The sequence below is a fragment of the Anopheles aquasalis genome, chromosome 3 (genome assembly GCF_943734665.1).
Source record: "Anopheles aquasalis chromosome 3, idAnoAquaMG_Q_19, whole genome shotgun sequence".
NCBI classification, from domain to species: Eukaryota; Metazoa; Arthropoda; class Insecta; order Diptera; family Culicidae; genus Anopheles; species Anopheles aquasalis.
In genome coordinates, this window is record NC_064878.1 from 10,374,886 (window position 1) to 10,393,764 (window position 18,879).

General features: G+C 50.0%; 1 protein-coding gene across 2 annotated transcripts; it reads right to left on the minus strand.

The window, feature by feature from the left end:
* Positions 1 to 11,498: 11,498 nt before the first annotated feature.
* LOC126574756 (basement membrane-specific heparan sulfate proteoglycan core protein-like) lies at positions 11,499 to 12,987 on the minus strand. 2 transcript variants are annotated; one of them, XM_050235108.1, is made up of 3 exons: positions 12,833 to 12,987; positions 12,345 to 12,733; positions 11,499 to 12,271 (listed from the first exon to the last, which is right to left on the minus strand). In XM_050235108.1, the coding sequence occupies exons 1-3, from the start codon at positions 12,906 to 12,908 to the stop codon at positions 11,642 to 11,644; spliced, it is 1,095 nt and encodes a 364-aa protein (XP_050091065.1). In that variant the 5' UTR covers positions 12,909 to 12,987; the 3' UTR covers positions 11,499 to 11,641. The 2 variants fall into 2 exon arrangements, with proteins under 2 accessions (XP_050091065.1, XP_050091064.1); XM_050235107.1 differs by having other exon boundaries at positions 12,345 to 12,757.
* Between the last annotated feature and the right edge of the window lie 5,892 nt (positions 12,988 to 18,879).

Sequence of the window (18,879 nt, forward strand, 5' to 3'; positions counted from 1 at the left end):
ATCCAAGTAAATAAAGGGAAAAAGGCCCGGAATGAGCAGCTAATGCATACTTATCGATTCATCGAGCACCGACAGCGGCATAATCGAAAGAGTTTGCCGAATCGCTTCGTGTTTCGTCTACTAACGAGACACTTCATTTGTCCGCCCCCCCGGGGGTTCCCTCATGACCATAGCTGATTTCCTAGGCTCTTCAGCGGGTCTGTAGGAAGCTGACGGTGCGGGCTAATACTAATAAGGACTGAGGACTGAGGGTAGCTGCTTGAAACAAAGCCAAAAACCATATCCATTCCAGCCATTGCACACACATTGCTACCAGCATCGTCGCCCCTGTAGTCATTGGCGTTGCTTGTGAGTGGACGTGCAAGGATCGACCTGAACGCCGAAAGACGCTTCTAGGAATTCGATTCCCACATGCTGTGCCAGCAGGCAGCTCCCTTGCTATACGTCGGCGAAATATACCGGAGTGCAGGAGCAACAATTTGTTACGCAGGTCCATGGGAACGAGGCTTCCGGATTAGCTCTCACCCCGAAACCGGCGCCCAAGCACGAAAGTGGGACGGATTTCGGATCATCCTTCTAGTGATTTTAGGAAGCGTACCGTACCGGGGGTTCCAAACAGACACTCGATGGAGTTTGGGCAAAGGGCGAAAGGGCTGCTTCTTGAGCTCTTGAGATGCACGGACGGAAGGATTCCTATATTCCAATGAGCTGTGTCCTCCTGTACGATGAGACGGTAATTTGCTAGCCACCCCTCCTACGTGTCTTAAACGTTCGCCTATTGACCGACTTCATTTCGTATTCCGGTCGCATCCATCGACTGCCAAATTTCGTCCGGGGTACATTAAATGGGTGTGTTTGTATTACTTAGTGGGAGCGCTAGTCGATTGCGTAGGGGTGTCATTGCTCTGCATCTAACCTTATCAGCTATTCATACATTGGAGGACATAACGGGGTGCTCGCACAGGGAGTCACCAATCACCTAACGATTAATACGTTCCAAAGAAGTCTGGGAACAGGCGTAGATCAAAACATTCACGCGTAACAATTCCCGATAAAGTGATGATTGTTTAAACACGCATAAAGGGTCAAAGGGCCAAAATTGATTTGACCGTTGGTCGATCCGCAAAGAAAGGGATCGCCAATGTCAGCACAATGGTTGGGTGAACGAATAAAACATAATCATTACCCATGGATCGACAGATCGGACAGAGAACGGACGCCACCGACACAGTATTCGTTTAATCGACCCTTCAATCCACCAGCTGACACACAAGCTATCCTTTGCCTTCATCAAACACACATTCCAAAGACCCGTTACCCAAAAACGGACACCAAAAACACATACACGAGAGAGAGAGAGATGTTCTCGAGATGAGTTTGACAAACAAATCGTCGCTCATTCCAGGGGTCCAAGTCGGCCGGGGGCCCAGGGCGGGGAATCTGTTTCGGATTTTGGCAATTTCTTTTGCCACTTTGAGGACGCCCACGAATATTCAACCCCCTGCCAGTCTGCCAGTTCGATGCACGAGAGTCTTAAGAGGGATTTTGGTAGACGAGTTCAAGACGGCCAGAGAAGACGGGCATCCTTAACCAGCCGGGGATGGAATCAATGTGGAGCATCGGCGAGAAAAACGCGAATCTTCCTACGCGGAACTCCTTCACGCAAGTACGCGCGGTCAATATCCGTAACGGCGTTCACGCACGTGCCACCACCGAGAGTTCGGAGATATTTTTTTCGTGGGATTCGTTTCTGCTCAATTTGAATAACGCCACAAAAAGATCCTTCAAGGATTCAAAGAAGAGCCAAGGAAAAAAAAAGGGGAAGGAAATGAACCTGTGCTGTGGTGGTGGGTAGTGATTGATTGGGCGTAACCTCCTCGCCCCCCTGACTCGTGACTCGGTGGCCATCAGAAAGTCAGTAAGGTGTGCCGGATCTACCGCTCTATCCAATTCATTTTCTCCCAAGCCCAAAAAGGCAACTGTCTCTCGATCGATAAGCTCGATAATGTGCTCCATCCGCTCCATGTCCATCATCCATGGAGATGATCTTCTTTTCGGCTCGTGGTATGCTCGGTGTTGGCGCACGGACCGGCAACCTCACCGTGGAGCGAAAGGAACTGCTGACTTAATCATTATAACGATCAGCCTTGTCAATGGGTCAATGGGTCTTAGTTCGAAGAAGCGACCGGATGGTCGCTCGAAAGCTGACGAGGGTTACCTTTCGGTCACCGATAAACACGTACGTCAGGATCCATCAGGAACACGCCGCTGAAGGGCGCCGTTTAAAACGTGAGATTTTTCTCTATGGATCTCGCTTCAAGTGCTCCTCGAGTGGAAAATGGCACACCATCGCACCATTCCGTCGAATCCATTGAAATCCATATTTTTCTTTAATCTATCGAGTGCAGATAATATTTACCATACGCCACTTCCCCCCCTCGGGTTCCACGAAACGAAATGCAATAAAAATAGATAACTCCTGCACATGAAACATTGCAAACCCAATACCTACCGCTACCAATCGATTCGATTCGCGTCCTCAAGCGAGCGAGCGAACGAGCGAGCTGTTGTTGTGGCCTCCGGCAAACCGAACAGGTCTTCGACTCCGGTGGAATCGATTTCCGGCAAACGACGGCTCGCTGACGCTGGAACGGAGGGAACACCGTTCGGTGGCGCCTTCTGGCCCAGACCTTTGCTGTTATTGTTGCAGCACTTGAGGGGCTGGTGGTGAGTTTTGCGCGCCAATCAATGTTGGCGCTGGCCACTACGCTACAACACTACACTCCACGTACACACGTAGCTCACTTTCTGATGTTTGTGATGGAACCGTAAACGGGCACCCGTTTGCACACCGAGGTCACTCCGTTATCCTGCGCACCCCCGAACACTTCATCACAACGTCCATCTTTACACTTTTCACTGACCATTTGGTGCTACATTTGCTTTCGATTTTATGTTTTTCACAAGGGCCTCGCAATGGCGTAACGATGGTAACCGCAATCGCGCTCTCTCTCTGGAACGAATTCGAAACAGAAGTCAGCATTCGCGTGGTACAGAAATCAAATTTAACGCACCGTTCACCAGTTCATTTATCGGGGGTCGCTCGCGAAATGTGATTCTTTGGCAACCAAAACCCCGAGTGAGGCACAAACCACCGAAAAATTGTCCCCCCGGGGGAGGGGGGGAGGGTGAGAGTGTTCGGACTCGTTAGGCGCAGTTGACCACAAGCAGGAAAAGTAGCTCGCATCACCGTCGACTGGTCACCGCCACCACTGCCCCGTTCACGTTGATAGATTACCGTGGGAACAATGATTAATACACGCCACGGGACCACGAGCTGCGACTGCGACGTCGGTTGTCGGTTGTATCCTCGGACCGGGTCGGACACCGAGCGCACGAGCGGCCATAAATAATTCAAAACCATTTACCGTGCCGTGTAACGTTGACCCCTGATCGACGGGCGAGGGGAATAGGGTGGTTTTGGGTACAACCAACCGTCCCCGCCTCCCATACTGGTTGCATGTTGCCCCTCTCTTGTCCCCAAAAACCATCTGGGTCTGGAACTCAAACTCCAACTCGAAGGAAAAAGGGTCTCCCGGACTGCAGTACTACGGCAGGACGCCACGAGGACGAGATTTATCGAGCTCCGGACATCCCCTGGAGCTACCTTTAATTATTTTATCTTTCAGCAGTCGGCCCGGGAGCCGGACGAAAAACATGGTCTCGGTCGCGGTGCGGTTCCCGGTTTCAGGTCCCACTGGAAGAAACACGTGCCGTGTGGGGTCACCAGGACGCTTCACGGTTGGATGATGTTTGGTTTTTCCTGTTTTTCCTCAGCTCCCGAATTCTGTGCGAGGAGGTTCGGGAATTTCTGGTACGTGCCTCTAGTGATAGCCGACCACTAGCGAGGCCATCCGGTCATCCTGGATGTTTGCTTTTAATCATTCAAACATCCCTCCGCTCTTGTGCTCGCTGCTTGGGATGTAATGGAATGGAACCAGGGCACACACATCGTCATCCATCGGCTCCTTCTCGCCAATCATCCAGGACATTCTGCTTTACACCTCCCGAGAGCTCATCGCAAGGATCGTCGAAACAACATCCCGAAACCACTTAAGGCTGTATGTGTGGCTGAGGTGGCTTTCATCATCAAAAACCATCAAGCACCACCAATCGGCACATCAACCGGCGCCTCGATACTCGACGCTCCTGTAGGTCCTCCAGTAGCTGTTGCCACCAGTGGAGAGCGGTCGTGTGGTCCGGAAAATTGGAGAACTTGAGGCGCAGGGGGGAGGAATTAATTTTCGCTTCATTCGGTGACGCGAACCAGCGACTAGCGACCAGCGAGAGAGAGAGAGAGAGAGATTACTCGAGAGATCAGCTCGTCACCTTCCGTGCTACTGACGATGATACTTCTCCACAAAACTTTCCAGGCACGTTCCGACGAGCCGCTTCTGGGCAGACTTCTCGGCGACACCACGGATATGATTGATGTGACCCGGCCGGACATGAACTTGTAAATGTAGGCCGGGGGGGGACAAAATCAACTCCACGCTCTACGCAATTCTTTGAATGAATTCCGACCTCTCCGTGGGCTTTGGAGACTTGCAAGACATCCAGGACATCCATATCGATGGTGTTCCGGTTTCCCACCGAGGGAGGGAGGGTGAGGAAAGGCCGCTCGATAGAAAGAGGTGATGAAAATGGGATCAACTTTCGGAAGTGTCTTTGGAAAGCGGCGCACATACACGTCCCTTGGACGTCCAGACAATGGGACTCCTCGTAAGCTTAATACCGTCACAAGGATTGGCAAAGGAGAAAAACCGAGGTTCGCCTTAACGCCAGCTGGTGGCTCAGGGCCCCGGTGCCAGTCCCAGAGATGCCTGAGGGGACTGAACAAGAACCCACCGGGCATGGACCGGGACGAAAAAAGGTGCAGAAATTTCCTTTTTTTCCCCTTCTACGAGAAAGAGAGATTCCAACACTTTCTTCCTTGTCCTTTTTCTCCCTCCTTGGTATCGGGTTCGCTTTTTTTACGAGGGGGAGTTCGCTGCTGCTACTGCTGCTACTACTCCCCGATGGGACCGTTGGCTTCTGTTGGTCTCGCTCGGGTTTAGTTCGAGGCTTTTTGCTACGGATCAGCCCGAGCACCGTGCCGATGGTCGCCACCTCTTCTAATCTTCTTTTACAGCTTCACTCCAGCTACAGGTCGGCAGAAGTGAGAGCGAAGGTTACGGTACATCCCGCCCGCCCCCCCAAAAGCCGGATTCCAGAAGGTGGCGTCCGTTTCCGACATAAAAAGCGATGCCACTGCTCGTATCCTTTGGTGAAGCGAAAAGAAGAAAAAAAAGGGGATAGTCACACGTGTGAACTCGCTCGCATTATTATTACTCAACCGTTCTTCGGTCCCTTGGGTTCGTCCAGTGCCTACTATAGTCCACGTGGTCCCCGTTTGTTTTTCTGTGTTCACAAGAGCAAAGATACGAACACATACTGACAGGATCGCTCGATGCACGCAACAACACGATCAGGGAGGATTAGCAAACACTTCCGCTCTGCCAGCCGCTCTGTGTCCTGCCAATGTCAGCTTTATGGCCAGTAGTTCCTTGTCACGAATCCCGAAATATAAACACAGAAAGAGAGAGAGAGAGAGAGATGCTACCTTGGGTGCTCCGTCAAGCGTGTCCACCCTAATTCGGTTGTGGACACAAATGTGCTTTCTATTTTCCTCTCCGGAAGGACTCGTGACGTCGTTCTTTTTTTCTTCCCGTTTTTTTTGTTATGGCCGGAAGCACCGGCTGAAACCGGAACACCACCACGGGGCACACATCCGTTTGTCCCAAATCAACCCATTAGCATGCATACACTGAAACAACGACCGGAAGGATACACTTAACGGCTTCTTTTTCGTTCGCCGTGCGCTCTTCTCTGGATCACCATTAAAGGTCATACACACATACACACGTACACACGCGCGCGAGCACGTGCAAAGATCGCGAAGGAAATGCTTCGTTTCCGACGATGGCTCACGGTGTGTTCAAAGTTGATTCTGGGAGTAGAACGAGAGGAATTCCAACCAACGATTGCGTCAAACACAGCGGGACGCGAACTCCAAGCAAGGCCTTGACTCTATTCTATTCGTCCACAGGAGCGGCCGTACTGTAGGTCAAATCGCAGATTGGTAAACATCAACAACAGCACGTTCCTTCGGCATCGATCGGAATCACCACACCGTTCGACCGACCGACCGACCGACCGACCTGTCGGCGACAGGTTGTCTGAACGACGACCACGAGATGGCTACTTTGATGTGATTGCAGCTCTCCACCTTAAGCTCTCCAATCTCTCATCACTGGTTCCAGGTGCGGACACTGTCGACGGTCGTTGCCAAGATACCAAAATCATCATTCTGCCCCTTCTCCCCTTTATCGCACCCAAAACAGAAAGCACTGGAACTGCTGAAGCAAACTAACTAACACACCGTCAAATCTTACGCACACTTACAAACAACCAAAAAACACACACAGAAAAGGGCACGAGAAGGGATGGAAACTTTGCCTTCGCCAGCCCACCGGCACACGACCCTGCCCATTTTCACCCCTGACGCTAAGGGAAGACCGTAGCCGGACTCTCGGTACTTGCCACTTGCCAAGGAAGAAAGCCACACCGGAATCACCTGCCCACCACCAGCACCACCACCACCACTGGCCTAGTTTGTTAATTTTGTTTAACTTTTGCGGCGCACTTTTTTTTCGGCCAGAATACTCAAGCACGGCACCCACGTCACCTCCAACTCGTCCTCGTTGACATCCGATGGGCAGGGTGGCCCGTGAGGTGGCTTTTGCGGGGTTGGGCACTTCATTTTACGCTCCGTTGACCGCAACATCACTTGCGTAGAGCAGACAGGAACGTATTTCTCAAAAGACCTTAGTACTGATAGAAGGTTTGTTGCGAAACTCACATGACGGCGATTGGTGACACACGAGGCGAGGATATACCACGGAGATACACGGAGAACGTCGCAGGATGGTTGGTAGCACCTGGATCAGAAGCACACGCGGGGACAACACGCGGAACACGCGTACGCCACGAACGAACACGACCATCTAACTGACATCGGCCGAGGGGCCCGTTCGGCTGTCGACCCCTTTTTTTGTCACCCACCGATGACGACGACGACGAAGACGTCAACGACGACGACGAGAACGACGACGACGGCCAGTATTGTGCGGGAAAATGCGGTGTAGGACCAGAATTTTCCCGAGCAAAGCAAGCTCAACTCACTCCTTGGTCGCTCTCAATCTCTCTCTTGCGCTCTCGCGATGGGCCGCGATGTTGTCCAGGTCCAGGTATAGCTCTATCGGGATACTCTCGTCCGGTTTAAGTGTTCCGCTCCGCGGGCGAGTGGTGAAATTGGAACAAGAGCTACTGCTAAACTCACCACGGCACGGTAAACACCGAACGAGAGAGCAACGGTGCGAGGAGATGGCGAAAAGTTCTGAGAAAGCTCGTGCATCCGCCACTGGTGCCACTGCTGCACCGGTGTTTTCACTAGTCGATGGAGAAAATGCTCCAAATCTCTCCCGTTTCTCCTAGTTGTTGTTTACACCCTATAATTCCACTCAAACTCTCTGTGGTGCATGTGACATCGATAGTAAACAACATTAAATGCATTAAATCGAGGGATCGATCCATGGTTTCACTAATTACCAACTGGAAATATGCTTCATTGAATACTAAGCACGTGTTACACATTTAACCAGTACACCAGTTCCTCTTGAAATATAATTTAATGCAACAATAAACACCTGACCACACTAACCTCAAGAAGTGTAACCGATTGGAGTGACTACTACTGCATACTCAGAGTGCCAGAGCTCTCAAATCCACGGGTTAGGAAAACTCTCTTTCGTTCAATAATACTCTCTGCTCATTTTTCTCAGTATCCTGTGAGAGAAACTGTTATACGCCAGTATAACACATGTTCAGGGAGCCAATGTTTTTGTAACTTCCCTTTTCATGCCATTCGTAGGACTTGTTTTTAGTCAACGAAACAGAAAAAGAGAAAGTGCAGCTTCTTTGAATGATTGCCAGCAATTAGTACGAGCTTTTCCCTTGAAAAGGTAGCTTGGAATGAGAGATTATCTTCTTGAGAATAAAGAGTAATATTTGATTGAATTGGATAACCGATTGATATGAAATTTCTTTCAATGTTTACTGGATTTCTGCGCCTTATTTTGAGAGTCTCTAAATAAAAAAAAAACAATATAAATAGCAACGGAAGCAACGATTGATGATCTTAATATCCTAAAACCTTAGATTCGCCCAAAACTCATCACACAACAAAAGGAACAAACCACCAAACATGCCATTACACAGCCTGGAGCATCGGCCCCTGGAAGTCCGCCGATGGAAAGTGGAAAGCAATAATCACAAAATTCCTGTCTCGCATATGTCCACGGTCCGGACAGTTATTAGACAAACACATCGATCCTTCATTCCACCAAACCGTTCCACCGAAAAACTAGCGCCCGAGACCCGGCTGGAACGGCTTCCCAAGGAACGAACCGCCAACGAAAGACCACTGGCCACGTGGGACTGGCCTTACCTTACCCGTAAACCATCTTTAATTTCCCACGAGAAGTGAAGCATGGCAGACCACGCGAAAATGCGGAAATCGGTTCCACCTTCCCGGAAATGAAATTTACTCCACTCGACTCGAGGCACGGCCGGGATCGGCTGCAGGACAGTGCACCGGCCCGGACCGGTAAATCCCAATTAAACGAGACATTGGCAGGGCAAGGCAGTGGATACTGCTGGCGAGAGGAATCGCCACCATCATCGCATCGCTCGCTGGTTGGCGGTCGCACGAACGGCTTAAAGCTCCGGCACCCAACAGCAAACCATTTGGGACGCGCGCGGGGGCACAAGTTTCGCGAGTCAAGCCAGCGAAGCAGTGAATGGAAGGAAAACATGAAAATATCGGAAATTATGTAACCGACCAGTACACACGCTCGCGCACACCACCAGAAACATTGAGCAAATGTTTATTTATGAGCCATCTACATGAATATGCAACGGCGCACATACTCCCACTGGGAGCTTTATGGGGGAGGGCGGGATGGAGAAGGAGACGAAACCGGTCAACCCGAGACTTTCGCGGGGCCGCGCCGCACCGCGAACTGTATACTACACGTCGTACCATACTGGCCTCGGCCACTAAACCGGGCCGCTCCGGACCATTAATACACTTCTTGCTGCCTGCTGACAATCCACTCCCACCGCCCTCCAATCGGCCGCTCTGTTCCTTGGCCGTTTTTTTTTTTCTTCAATGAACAACCGAGCCGAACCGAGCCGTGGCAGGAAATTCGAGTGGCAGCCATTGTAAATCTACATTCCAAATCCTGTCCGGCCAATCCTGCCCCGTACCAACCGATGCCGAAATCGGGAAAACTTTCAACGGCCGTACGGCGGTGGTGGCGGCAGCAAATCACTTCATTAGTAATAGATCTACCGGAGTTCGATAAGAGGAGCATGTTTGCTTTCCATGCTGGATACACACCTGCCTCTAGGTAGGGGAAAACGTGAATTAAAATCTTAATCTGGTTAGTGGTTCCAGGGCATTCGTGCAGTGCCCTGCTGTTTGCTTCTCCTAGTGATTACCACCGACCAGATAGCGTTCTAGGGTTGGTAGGAGTTTGCTTTGTGGCTTCCTTCCTTATTGCTGTAGCAACGGTGCCACTGGTCCAATCTAAACCGAGCACAACAGGAAGTAGTAAAGCAGGATTGATTGCTGATTAGCCATCAACAGAAGCAGCAGCAGCAGCAGTAGCAGCTCGTTATAAATCGACAAATTGAGCAGTATTTCAAAGGCAAATACAAACTCCCTTTCCTATGCCATGGTGCTGCTCCTGCAATTGAATAAACATACAGCCAATGGTCTGATTTCATTTGATACGAAGATTGACGACTTAAACATAAATTAAAACGTACACGCAAATGGGCGCAACTGTATTCAATTACCTAAATAAAAGGCTTCTAGCTCTTTTTGACGTTACATGCGATGGAATAGCATTTAAATAGCAAAGAACACCGTCTATCCGAAGTGTACCAGTGCCCATCTCAGCATAATTTGCGCATTTTGTATTCTATCTGCAGGTGCAAATCTCATCTAGTGTCGGTGAAACCTTTGCGCTCCCGTTTGACACCTTCCTGGTAATCGTTTATCCATTGCGTGTTCCTCTCGCTAAATGCGCCACCATCATCACATCCATCATGCATCATTCAAAATACCTTCCAGGGTTTTTGGTTACACATCCCCCTTACACAAACATGCCCACACTTCACTCACGATCTATCTATTAATGGAGCATACTGGTAAGACTGTGACCGTCTTGAAAGCTTACGGCATCATCCGGAACATCCACCATTTCTTCCAGACCAACCCACTTCACATTATCACGCAGTCCTGTCGGTAGCGCCAGCGCAGAATGCAAGATGCACATCGTACTAGCTGTAATGGTGCTGCTGGTGGTGGTGTTGAAGAGCTGAGTAAACATTACCCTCCATCAACTGCACCACTGCAAACGGCTCCGACCGGAGGAAGGATGATAATGATGATGAAAAGGGCGGAGAGTATGGCCCATTATTAGCGATTCACCGGCGATCGGTACTCGCAACCGAAGCATCTGGCCAGGGGTTTACCACGTAACGATGCGATGTACCCGGGACACGCGAACATTCGCCGGCGTAAGAGCAGTAAAGCGAACAATCTCTCGGTCGGTTTGGTGTCGACATGGTGTTGATCTTCCATGGAATGGTACACGTAAATTACACGAGTAATAGAGCACCGCGGTGTAGCTGCGTGAGTGTTTGAGTGCGGTTTCTCGGTCCTTTTTCCAGGCACGCATGATCACCCATGAACAGTGTACGGAAATGAGCGAGGGCGCCGATGGATGAGGTAGAGGTTGAGCAAATCCTAACACCACCACGTCATCATCATCATGCTCAAGCGGCTGGAAGAATGAGCTCTGAATGATGAATCAATGCAAAAAATAGCTTGTCACTCGCTGGCACCTTGGAGCAAGATTGTTTCAACACCATCAGCACCGAGTGCTGCTTGATTTGCGCTGGAATACGCTAATGAATGGTGATAAGGGTGGTTACATGTATTCGAGGAATACAATGTAGATGATGTTGGGAAGTGATTGCGAATAAAAAAAACTGTGGGATCACTTTGGTGCATACCATGCCCAATTGGATTCGAATAACTTGTGTAAAAATAATTATAAAAACCTTATGGCGTGTAATTGTAAAAGTTGATGTGATACTAATGCATCCAGGAACTTGGTATGGGAATACTCTATTTTTGTATAAATATTACAGCTTTTTCTTGCATGAAATCAATGATAATTATCTGTTACTTAATTTTTGTCAGATGAGGTTTATGTTGTGCAAGAAGCATGCTGTGAAACATCAAAAAAGGGATTCCGATGATCTGCTCTTAGTGGAAGACGTACAATGCACCACTAACCGCATTTATTCTACTTCTTGCTACACCGGAACATTTATTAACGCAATTCTTACTCTTAAGCTACCGCTACACCAACAAATTCTAACAACAAACAAATCTAATGACGCCCTACAGCACTCTCTGCTGTCGTTTGTGCATGTTCCACAGTTCTTCAATGCGCAAACAGACGCCATACTTACTGATCGTATTGTACGACCGGTAGTAACCATCGTCGCATGACTCACACGATAATCCACGGTAACCCTCGTGACAGTCGCACTCTTCCACCGTACCAACCCACCCCAAACCAGTGTCCTGCGTTGACGCAACGTCAACCACTAGCTGTGCGCCACGGTGTGTAGTGCGGCCCGCCAAATAAATTCCACGCACCTTACTCAGGAGGTACAAGAAGCGGAACCGATCGACTGGCGATCCATACGGCAATCGGTGCGAGCGCAGCACCTTCCAGCTGGTTTCCTTTATCGGGACGTAGATCGACGTGGTGTTGACCTCCTCCGGCAAGAAGTAACCCACCGTCAGGTCACCCTTACCGATCAGCACCATGCACGGTTTGGTGCGATCGGACAAGCATTCGTTTGATACCGGGAACTGAAAGTAACCGCCGTACGATGTCAGCAGGTTGCTCTCGATGAAGTCCACCGGTATGGAGAGGAACGGATCGACGACCTTTTTCGATGCATCCGTACCATCCGGAAGGTTGTGGTAGACCAGTTCCACCTTCGACATGTCGTACGCTAACTGGAAAGTGCAGAACGGTCCCACGAAAGCCTTATCAGTATCTTATAACTCATTCACCAGGCAGAATAATTACCCGAGCACGGTAGAGATAGTTTGCGGTTCGGCATCGACCGGTCACACCGGAGCAGAAACAATCCTCACGCTCCTCAAAAGGCAGCTCCTCGATAGCGGCCATCTGCACTATCTCCTCCGTTTCCACCACGACCGTAGCGTGGAACAGCAGCTGACGGAGCCCGACGTTGGTTCGACTCGCGCCCCACAACTCGTACACTCCCTGATCCTCACGCCTCACCGATGGACACCGTAGCTCGCCATAGTTCGCGATACAGCGCTTATAATCCGCAGTGATCAGCCTCCCATCGTGATACCAACGCGGGATATAAGTTTGCAGATTTTCGTAGTTAGAAACGCGCAGTTTCAATGGTTTGCCTTCCGATACCGTCAACTCGAATTTGGGCACCACTTGAGATCGATTGGAATAAGTTACTGCAAGTTAAACGACTGATCCACGTTACACAGGAGAGTTCCTCGCTCCATCTACGATGATGGCGAGCACCTTACCGTATCCAGCCACCGAAGATAGAGAAGCAAATGACAGCAGCAACGTGACGGCCACTACGGCCAATAACCGCAACATCCTTTGTCGTCGTATTTTAAAAGTCCTACAGGGAGAATGAGACGATAGTGCTTTGATTACGTTCACCACACTCCACGGCCATCAATCAACTAATAATAGATCGCGGCAGGCGACGGGGACAGCCACCTCGCCTGCTTATCATCAGCGAGCGAACAAAGTTGCCGTCGTTGATTGAAATGGTGATTATACGGACATTGCTGCGAGACCAGCACGAGCTCTGCTGAATGAATTAGCGATTATCGGCTGATAATCAACGCCGTTTCACAAACACCAGTGGCAAGACAACAACCAAGCGACGGAACTACCACCACTGACGTCAGACAAATCAAAGCGCTGTCGCTGCGAAAGAATCAGTAGCACAATTATGCGTTTTGTTCATTACAACGGCTGTTGCTGGGACGTAAATTGCACGGATTGTGGTGAGTCATAGCTGCAAGCTTTGGTAGGCGCTCTATCCAACCGTTAAACACTTTGGGATCCTTGGAATCCACTCGAGAATGGTTGTAAGATTGTTATATGTTTAGTTTAGCACATGCATCAACAGCAAATCAACTTGATGCTCCAATGGATATCCATCAGATAACCAATGATTCGTTAAAGGCTACATTTTCCTGCACGATTTGCTAACGATCTCCTTCTGCTTTTATCATTGAAATGCCGATAACAGGCGATAGTAGAGCCTCGCGCCTCGCGAAAGGTCAAAGAGACAGCGTTTAGTGACAAGCCTTTTCTCACTTGTTCGCTTGCTGCCTAGCAAAAGGTCAACGCAAATGCAAAGTCTCTCCAGTCCACTAGGTTCTCAACTCAATAGTAACACCCGGTTACGGACCCACAGCAGCAGATGGTACACCACTGGCCGCATCCCCCCGGGGACAGCTTTCACACAAGGACCCAGACCCATGTCCCAAGCAAGCGCGAGCGCGCACCCGCGCGAGAAAACATTGTTGTACCCTCGGGGCCCCTCGGGGAACAGGCAACACCGAGAGAATATGGGCGCACATGGCGGTGGTTTCCAGTGGCCAACGTGTGGCGAACCTTCGATACGATCCGTGGCGGCAAAAAAAAGCGCTGACAGTCCCTGCGGCATCATTGTTGCAGTTGGATCCTGGATCCCTTGACGGCATGGCGGTGCCCGATCTCACGATCGATTGCGATGACGATGGGGTGTGCCTGTGTGTGGCAGATGGTGTTATTTTTACATTAACCGTGATCCGTTCACGCGTACCGTGATGCAAATAGGAAATGAATCTCGCGTGCGTTGGCAGCTGGCCACCAAGAGACCGTTGGCCTTGCTGATCTATCGTTCGATGGAATGGAATGAATACGAAGGATGCATTAAACCTGCTGGTACTGTATTGGGCAAAAAATGGCTTTCAATCTCCAGGACAGCTTGCGTGTGACATTGTTTTCCACCTTCATCAACGACATCTACTAGCAAGTGAAGAGAAACTCATAACTTGAGAACATCAGGAACGAGTAGCGACCCGGAACAGGATTCTCTTTCCTTCCATTCTTTATCGGTTTGCTTCATCACACCGCTAGCTGATGGAAATGATTGAGTCCTTCACATGTCTGATAACAATCGTTCAAAGGTGGAAGCGGCGACCTCTCCACTCACGTATTGTAAACAACACAACAGCAATTGACGCACTGGTTATGCTTTCCTTTCCCTTTACCAGTGGGAACATCAGCACGAGCCGAAGCCTCAGGAAAGGCCACTTGGCAGTGGGAAAATGTATTTACCCAACCGTACCAAATGGCAAAAAAGGGGGGAGCGCAAGAGAACCCCCTTGAGGAGTGGTAAAAGGCAAACGTACAGTCTCAACTCCGCTCCCAAAAATTGCCTAAGATCGCTAAAAGTACCCTACCACCCCACCAATTTTGTGGGCGATGAGGCGAAAAAGCGAAAATTGTGGCGCCCCGCTTTTGCGCGTGCCTTGTTCTTTCTCTCTTCATTAACATAAAGTAAACATATTTTTATGTGAGTGATATAATTTATGCGTAAATGTGTTCGATTCGTCGCCACACGCGCCACGAGTGTAGCCGCGACCATCTGCGCCTCGTTTTCACTTCTTTTCGTGCTGCTGCTGCTGCTCCTGGGAAGGAAAAACTTTTGCTCCCCAGCCCAACAGAAGAAAAAAAATACCGAACGGCACTTGTCCGCTTCGGTGGCTCGGTGGAAATCATGAACACCCGCCCTCCTCCCCCCGAGCCACGAGATCAAATTAACAGTAAATGAAACACATTTCCCTTTCTCAAACTGGTGCTGTTGATTTTTGCTTCTCTTTGTTTCTTTAGCAAAGGGTCCGTCAGCTAACAACTGTGCGAATGGCGAAATGCTGGTAGGCCTTTCGGAGAAGGATGCGGTTACGGTGCGATTGCGGTTTACCGGTGCATTTCGGGCGTACCCCGAAATGGCTGGTTGATGGAATATTATTTAATCACCTAAATTGCTGATGTTTTGTAACCTTAACCTCGAAAACAAGCGGCTGCCCCGTCGCACCATGGTGAGCATGAAAACAGCATCCGCTTGTTGAAATCTACATTCAACAAAACACATCCAATTAGCACAAAAGATGATGAAACTCGGCAACGTGACAACACCAACGGGTTCAAACCAGGAACTTAACCACCCCGCCAGACACCACCAGCAACCAGCGCGTCCGGGTTTCCGGTACGGTTTCCGAGAAATTTCCTGACAGCGAACAGGAAACAACAATCGACCAAAAATCCTCCCCCTCCTCCCCCTTACCGGACCGGCGAGTACCGAGTTCCCGGCGAAAGCGGCAATAGTGCATCCGGGCATTCGAGAGGTTTCGAGTTCGAGAACACGAGGCGCTCAACCCCGAACATGACGTTATTGTTTTCAAGATGTGGAACTGTATTTATTGTGTGCCCCCCCCCCCCCCCCCCCCCCCCCCCCGGTAGCTCTCTTCTCCCTTTTTGCAGTGGCAGAGTGGGCCTCGGAACATGTTTATGTATCTTTCGATCCGGAAATGCAGCCCGCATCCGAGAAGCCATGGTAGCCATGATGGTGTTTCGTGTAATGTTTTCGTTCTCTCTTTCGGAGCGAGCCACAGAGTCACGCAAAACGAATCAGCAGCAGCAGCCGATGAGGAAAGAGAAAAGACTGAAGTAGTGAAGGTATTCGGTGGCAGAATAGAGCATGAGCACATGCTTATTAAAAAGACTCCTCTAGTATCACGAGCGTCTACGAGAACATCTGCGAGCATCCAAGATTTCATCAAGCTTTTGCAGCACATCAACAGAAGCTTTAATGCAAAGAAATGAAACAAAGTTCACATTGCAAAAGTTCAAAAGATGTCTGATCTCTGTTTCTAGGATCCTGGAGATCTCGAACAGAGAGAGAATGAGCGCGATATAGATAAGCAAACGGCGCGCAATTGCAAATAAGTTTTTTAAACTGCTCCTGGAACGAGTTCATCATCTCACGTCTCAAAAAAAGCGTACTAGCGGCATCAATCTCTAGCGATTTTTTCTCCCCCATCATCTTCATTTCTTGACGCAAATCTTCTCGCATCAAGTGCAATCACTGTTACCAGAGGGAGCAAAAGGTGGAACTAGGGATGTCTTCCAGGATTTCGGGCGATCTAGCGATACTCATCCAGTGACCGATGCCGACACGATCTCATCATCTTCCCGGGGGGATAACAAATTGGAATCCTCTTCCTGCTCCTCCACGTAACGCGCTCCCGTTTTCCGGCCATCACCACTCGACCAAAGGTCAAGAACCATTCAACGAAAGAAAACGTTCCATTTTCGGGCCGGTTCACTGACCGTATCTTGGGCACGATGGCGCACCCAAAACCGGAAGAGGCCCACAAACCCGGAAAGTCTCTCGGCATCCTTGTGCGATGTTTGCAAAACGCTCGTGAATCGCCAGCACCACCAGGAACCGAGATCTGCCACCATTCGCCCGTCCTGGCCCGATGTGAAGTTCCGGAACACCCAGATTATGCTTGTTATGGTTGATTTATGCTGTAGGCTTCTGCAGCTGGGCGTGCCCGGTCGCTGATGAAAAGGATCCGTCCGCGTGCGTCCTTTCGGCCCGGCCCGCCACGATACAGCTCGCCCCGGGGAGTGGGGGACGGTGGGCACCCAAGGAAGCATCCGCATCAATTTACCATCCCCGCGCGCTCCCACCCTCCCCGGACCGTGAGGGGCGATAATTCAGGGGCGCAAAATAGAGCCTCCCAGGGCCCGGGCCATTGCATTGGATTTGTAGGAATTCAATTGCAACTAAATTGAATGCATGCACCGTTAGGCACCCCCCCTAGTGCGATGGGCTAGTGGCTTCCGGCAAGGGCTTTGTGGAGGAAGTTTATGTCCGAGCGAGGTTAGATCAAGCATTTACGTAAATCAGCAGCAGCACAACGTGTACGCGCTGGACGAGCAAGAGAACCCTTGAGCCGTTGAGTCTGTACCGTGATAGTAGAACGAGCGCAGTTGCTTCTACTGCTGCTTGGTAATTCTCATGCTTGAAGCCTTAAAATAGATCATCAGCGTGCCCAGCCCACGTGCATTTCACGAGAGAATCCTTACCGGGTCCGGGTTCTGACGTCCGCAACAACAACAATAAAGCTGGCCAATCACGGTGACTGGCTGGTTGGCTGGCTGGCTTAGCTGGAAGCGCGAAGGCACAAATCGCAGCCTCGGGATTATAAAACCAAAAACAGCATGCGGGTCTAGCGCCTTGTGTACGTCCGTGGTGTGGTATTTGCTTTATAATTGAATTTCCTCCGATAAGATTCATGGTCGCCTAGCAATCCACCACAGACAGAAGCATCTGTTTTTCAATACTATAACGCCATTACACCATATGGCGTTCTGCAATACATCACACAACTAACCAGCAACAGTAGTAGCAGCAGCAGTACCGTACCTCCGCCAATACATTGTAGCAAGTACGAGACAATCGTCTTACAATGGTGATGAAGAAATAAACCACATCCCGGCTTGGTACTGAACCGGAAAGGGGAAGGCGTAGTTGTGCAAAACGGTTCGACAAGGGCACAGAAAAGGGCTCAGCTTGCTGACCTTCATCTCCACGACGATTGCCCGGCGCAGTGAGGAAAGGGATGAAGGCCACCACGCTCCTCCGGTTTTCTAGCCAGAGCGCAGTGGTCGCAAAAAGATAAAAATCTTACGCCATCCCTATCAACAACCCCAACCACCCCTGCGGGGGGATGATGATGTCGATTCGTTCGCGAATCGCTGTCTCTCTCTCTCTCTCTCTCGCTCTCCAACCGCAAGAACGGCGAGATATCTTCGGCCTTATTTATATCGTTCCAGTTATATCCGTGGTGTGCTTTTGATTCCGTTCTGCGTTCTACCTCCCCCACCCCTAAAAGCCATCTCGTTTCATCCCTTCCCGTGGTGAGAGAAATGTGAAGCAAACAGTATGATGCTGGCAACGGAGCGAAACCAAATGGCATTCCGATGAATGTGGCAGTCACGTGACACCACACTGGCTCGTGATGGTGATAGTGGTGGTGGTGGTCGACCATTGATGGCATGAAAAGAGGCCAACTCGGCTACATATTTCTCCTCCTCTCGCTCTCTATCTCGTGTCTGTCTCTCTCGTGCCTGTTTTATGCAAATTACCTATTATTTTATTTGACAACAACTGTTCACTTTCATCGCGAGCGAAGCGAGCTTTCAACCGCAAAACGACACAACACGAACAAAAAAACACAAGCGAATCCCTCACTACCGTCCAATGGCGACGCTGGGTGGCCGATGGAGCACTTTTTTGCGCTTTTTCCCCTGTAACCATCTTGGTCGATGCGACCGGGGGGGTCAGAGTGATGTTTTTTGCGGTTCTGTGGAAGCACTTCAGGAGGAGCAACATTTTCCGGGAACGTCAGGAACAAACAACCGATCATTACCTAGATGATAATGAAATCAAGCTTTGTATCTATTGAAATCCATTAAGCTGCCCGTAGCAATC

Bases quoted from the DNA above. Each gene is read 5' to 3' on its own strand.
- LOC126574756 (XM_050235107.1), bottom strand. From the start codon at position 12,908: ATGTTGCGGTTATTGGCCGTAGTGGCCGTCACGTTGCTGCTGTCATTT. The intron at 12,758-12,832 runs GTAAGGTGCTCG...TTTAACTTGCAG, and splicing joins ATCTTCGGTGGCTGGATACG to TAACTTATTCCAATCGATCT. The intron at 12,272-12,344 runs GTAATTATTCTG...TGCACTTTCCAG, and splicing joins ACTATCTCTACCGTGCTCGG to TTAGCGTACGACATGTCGAA.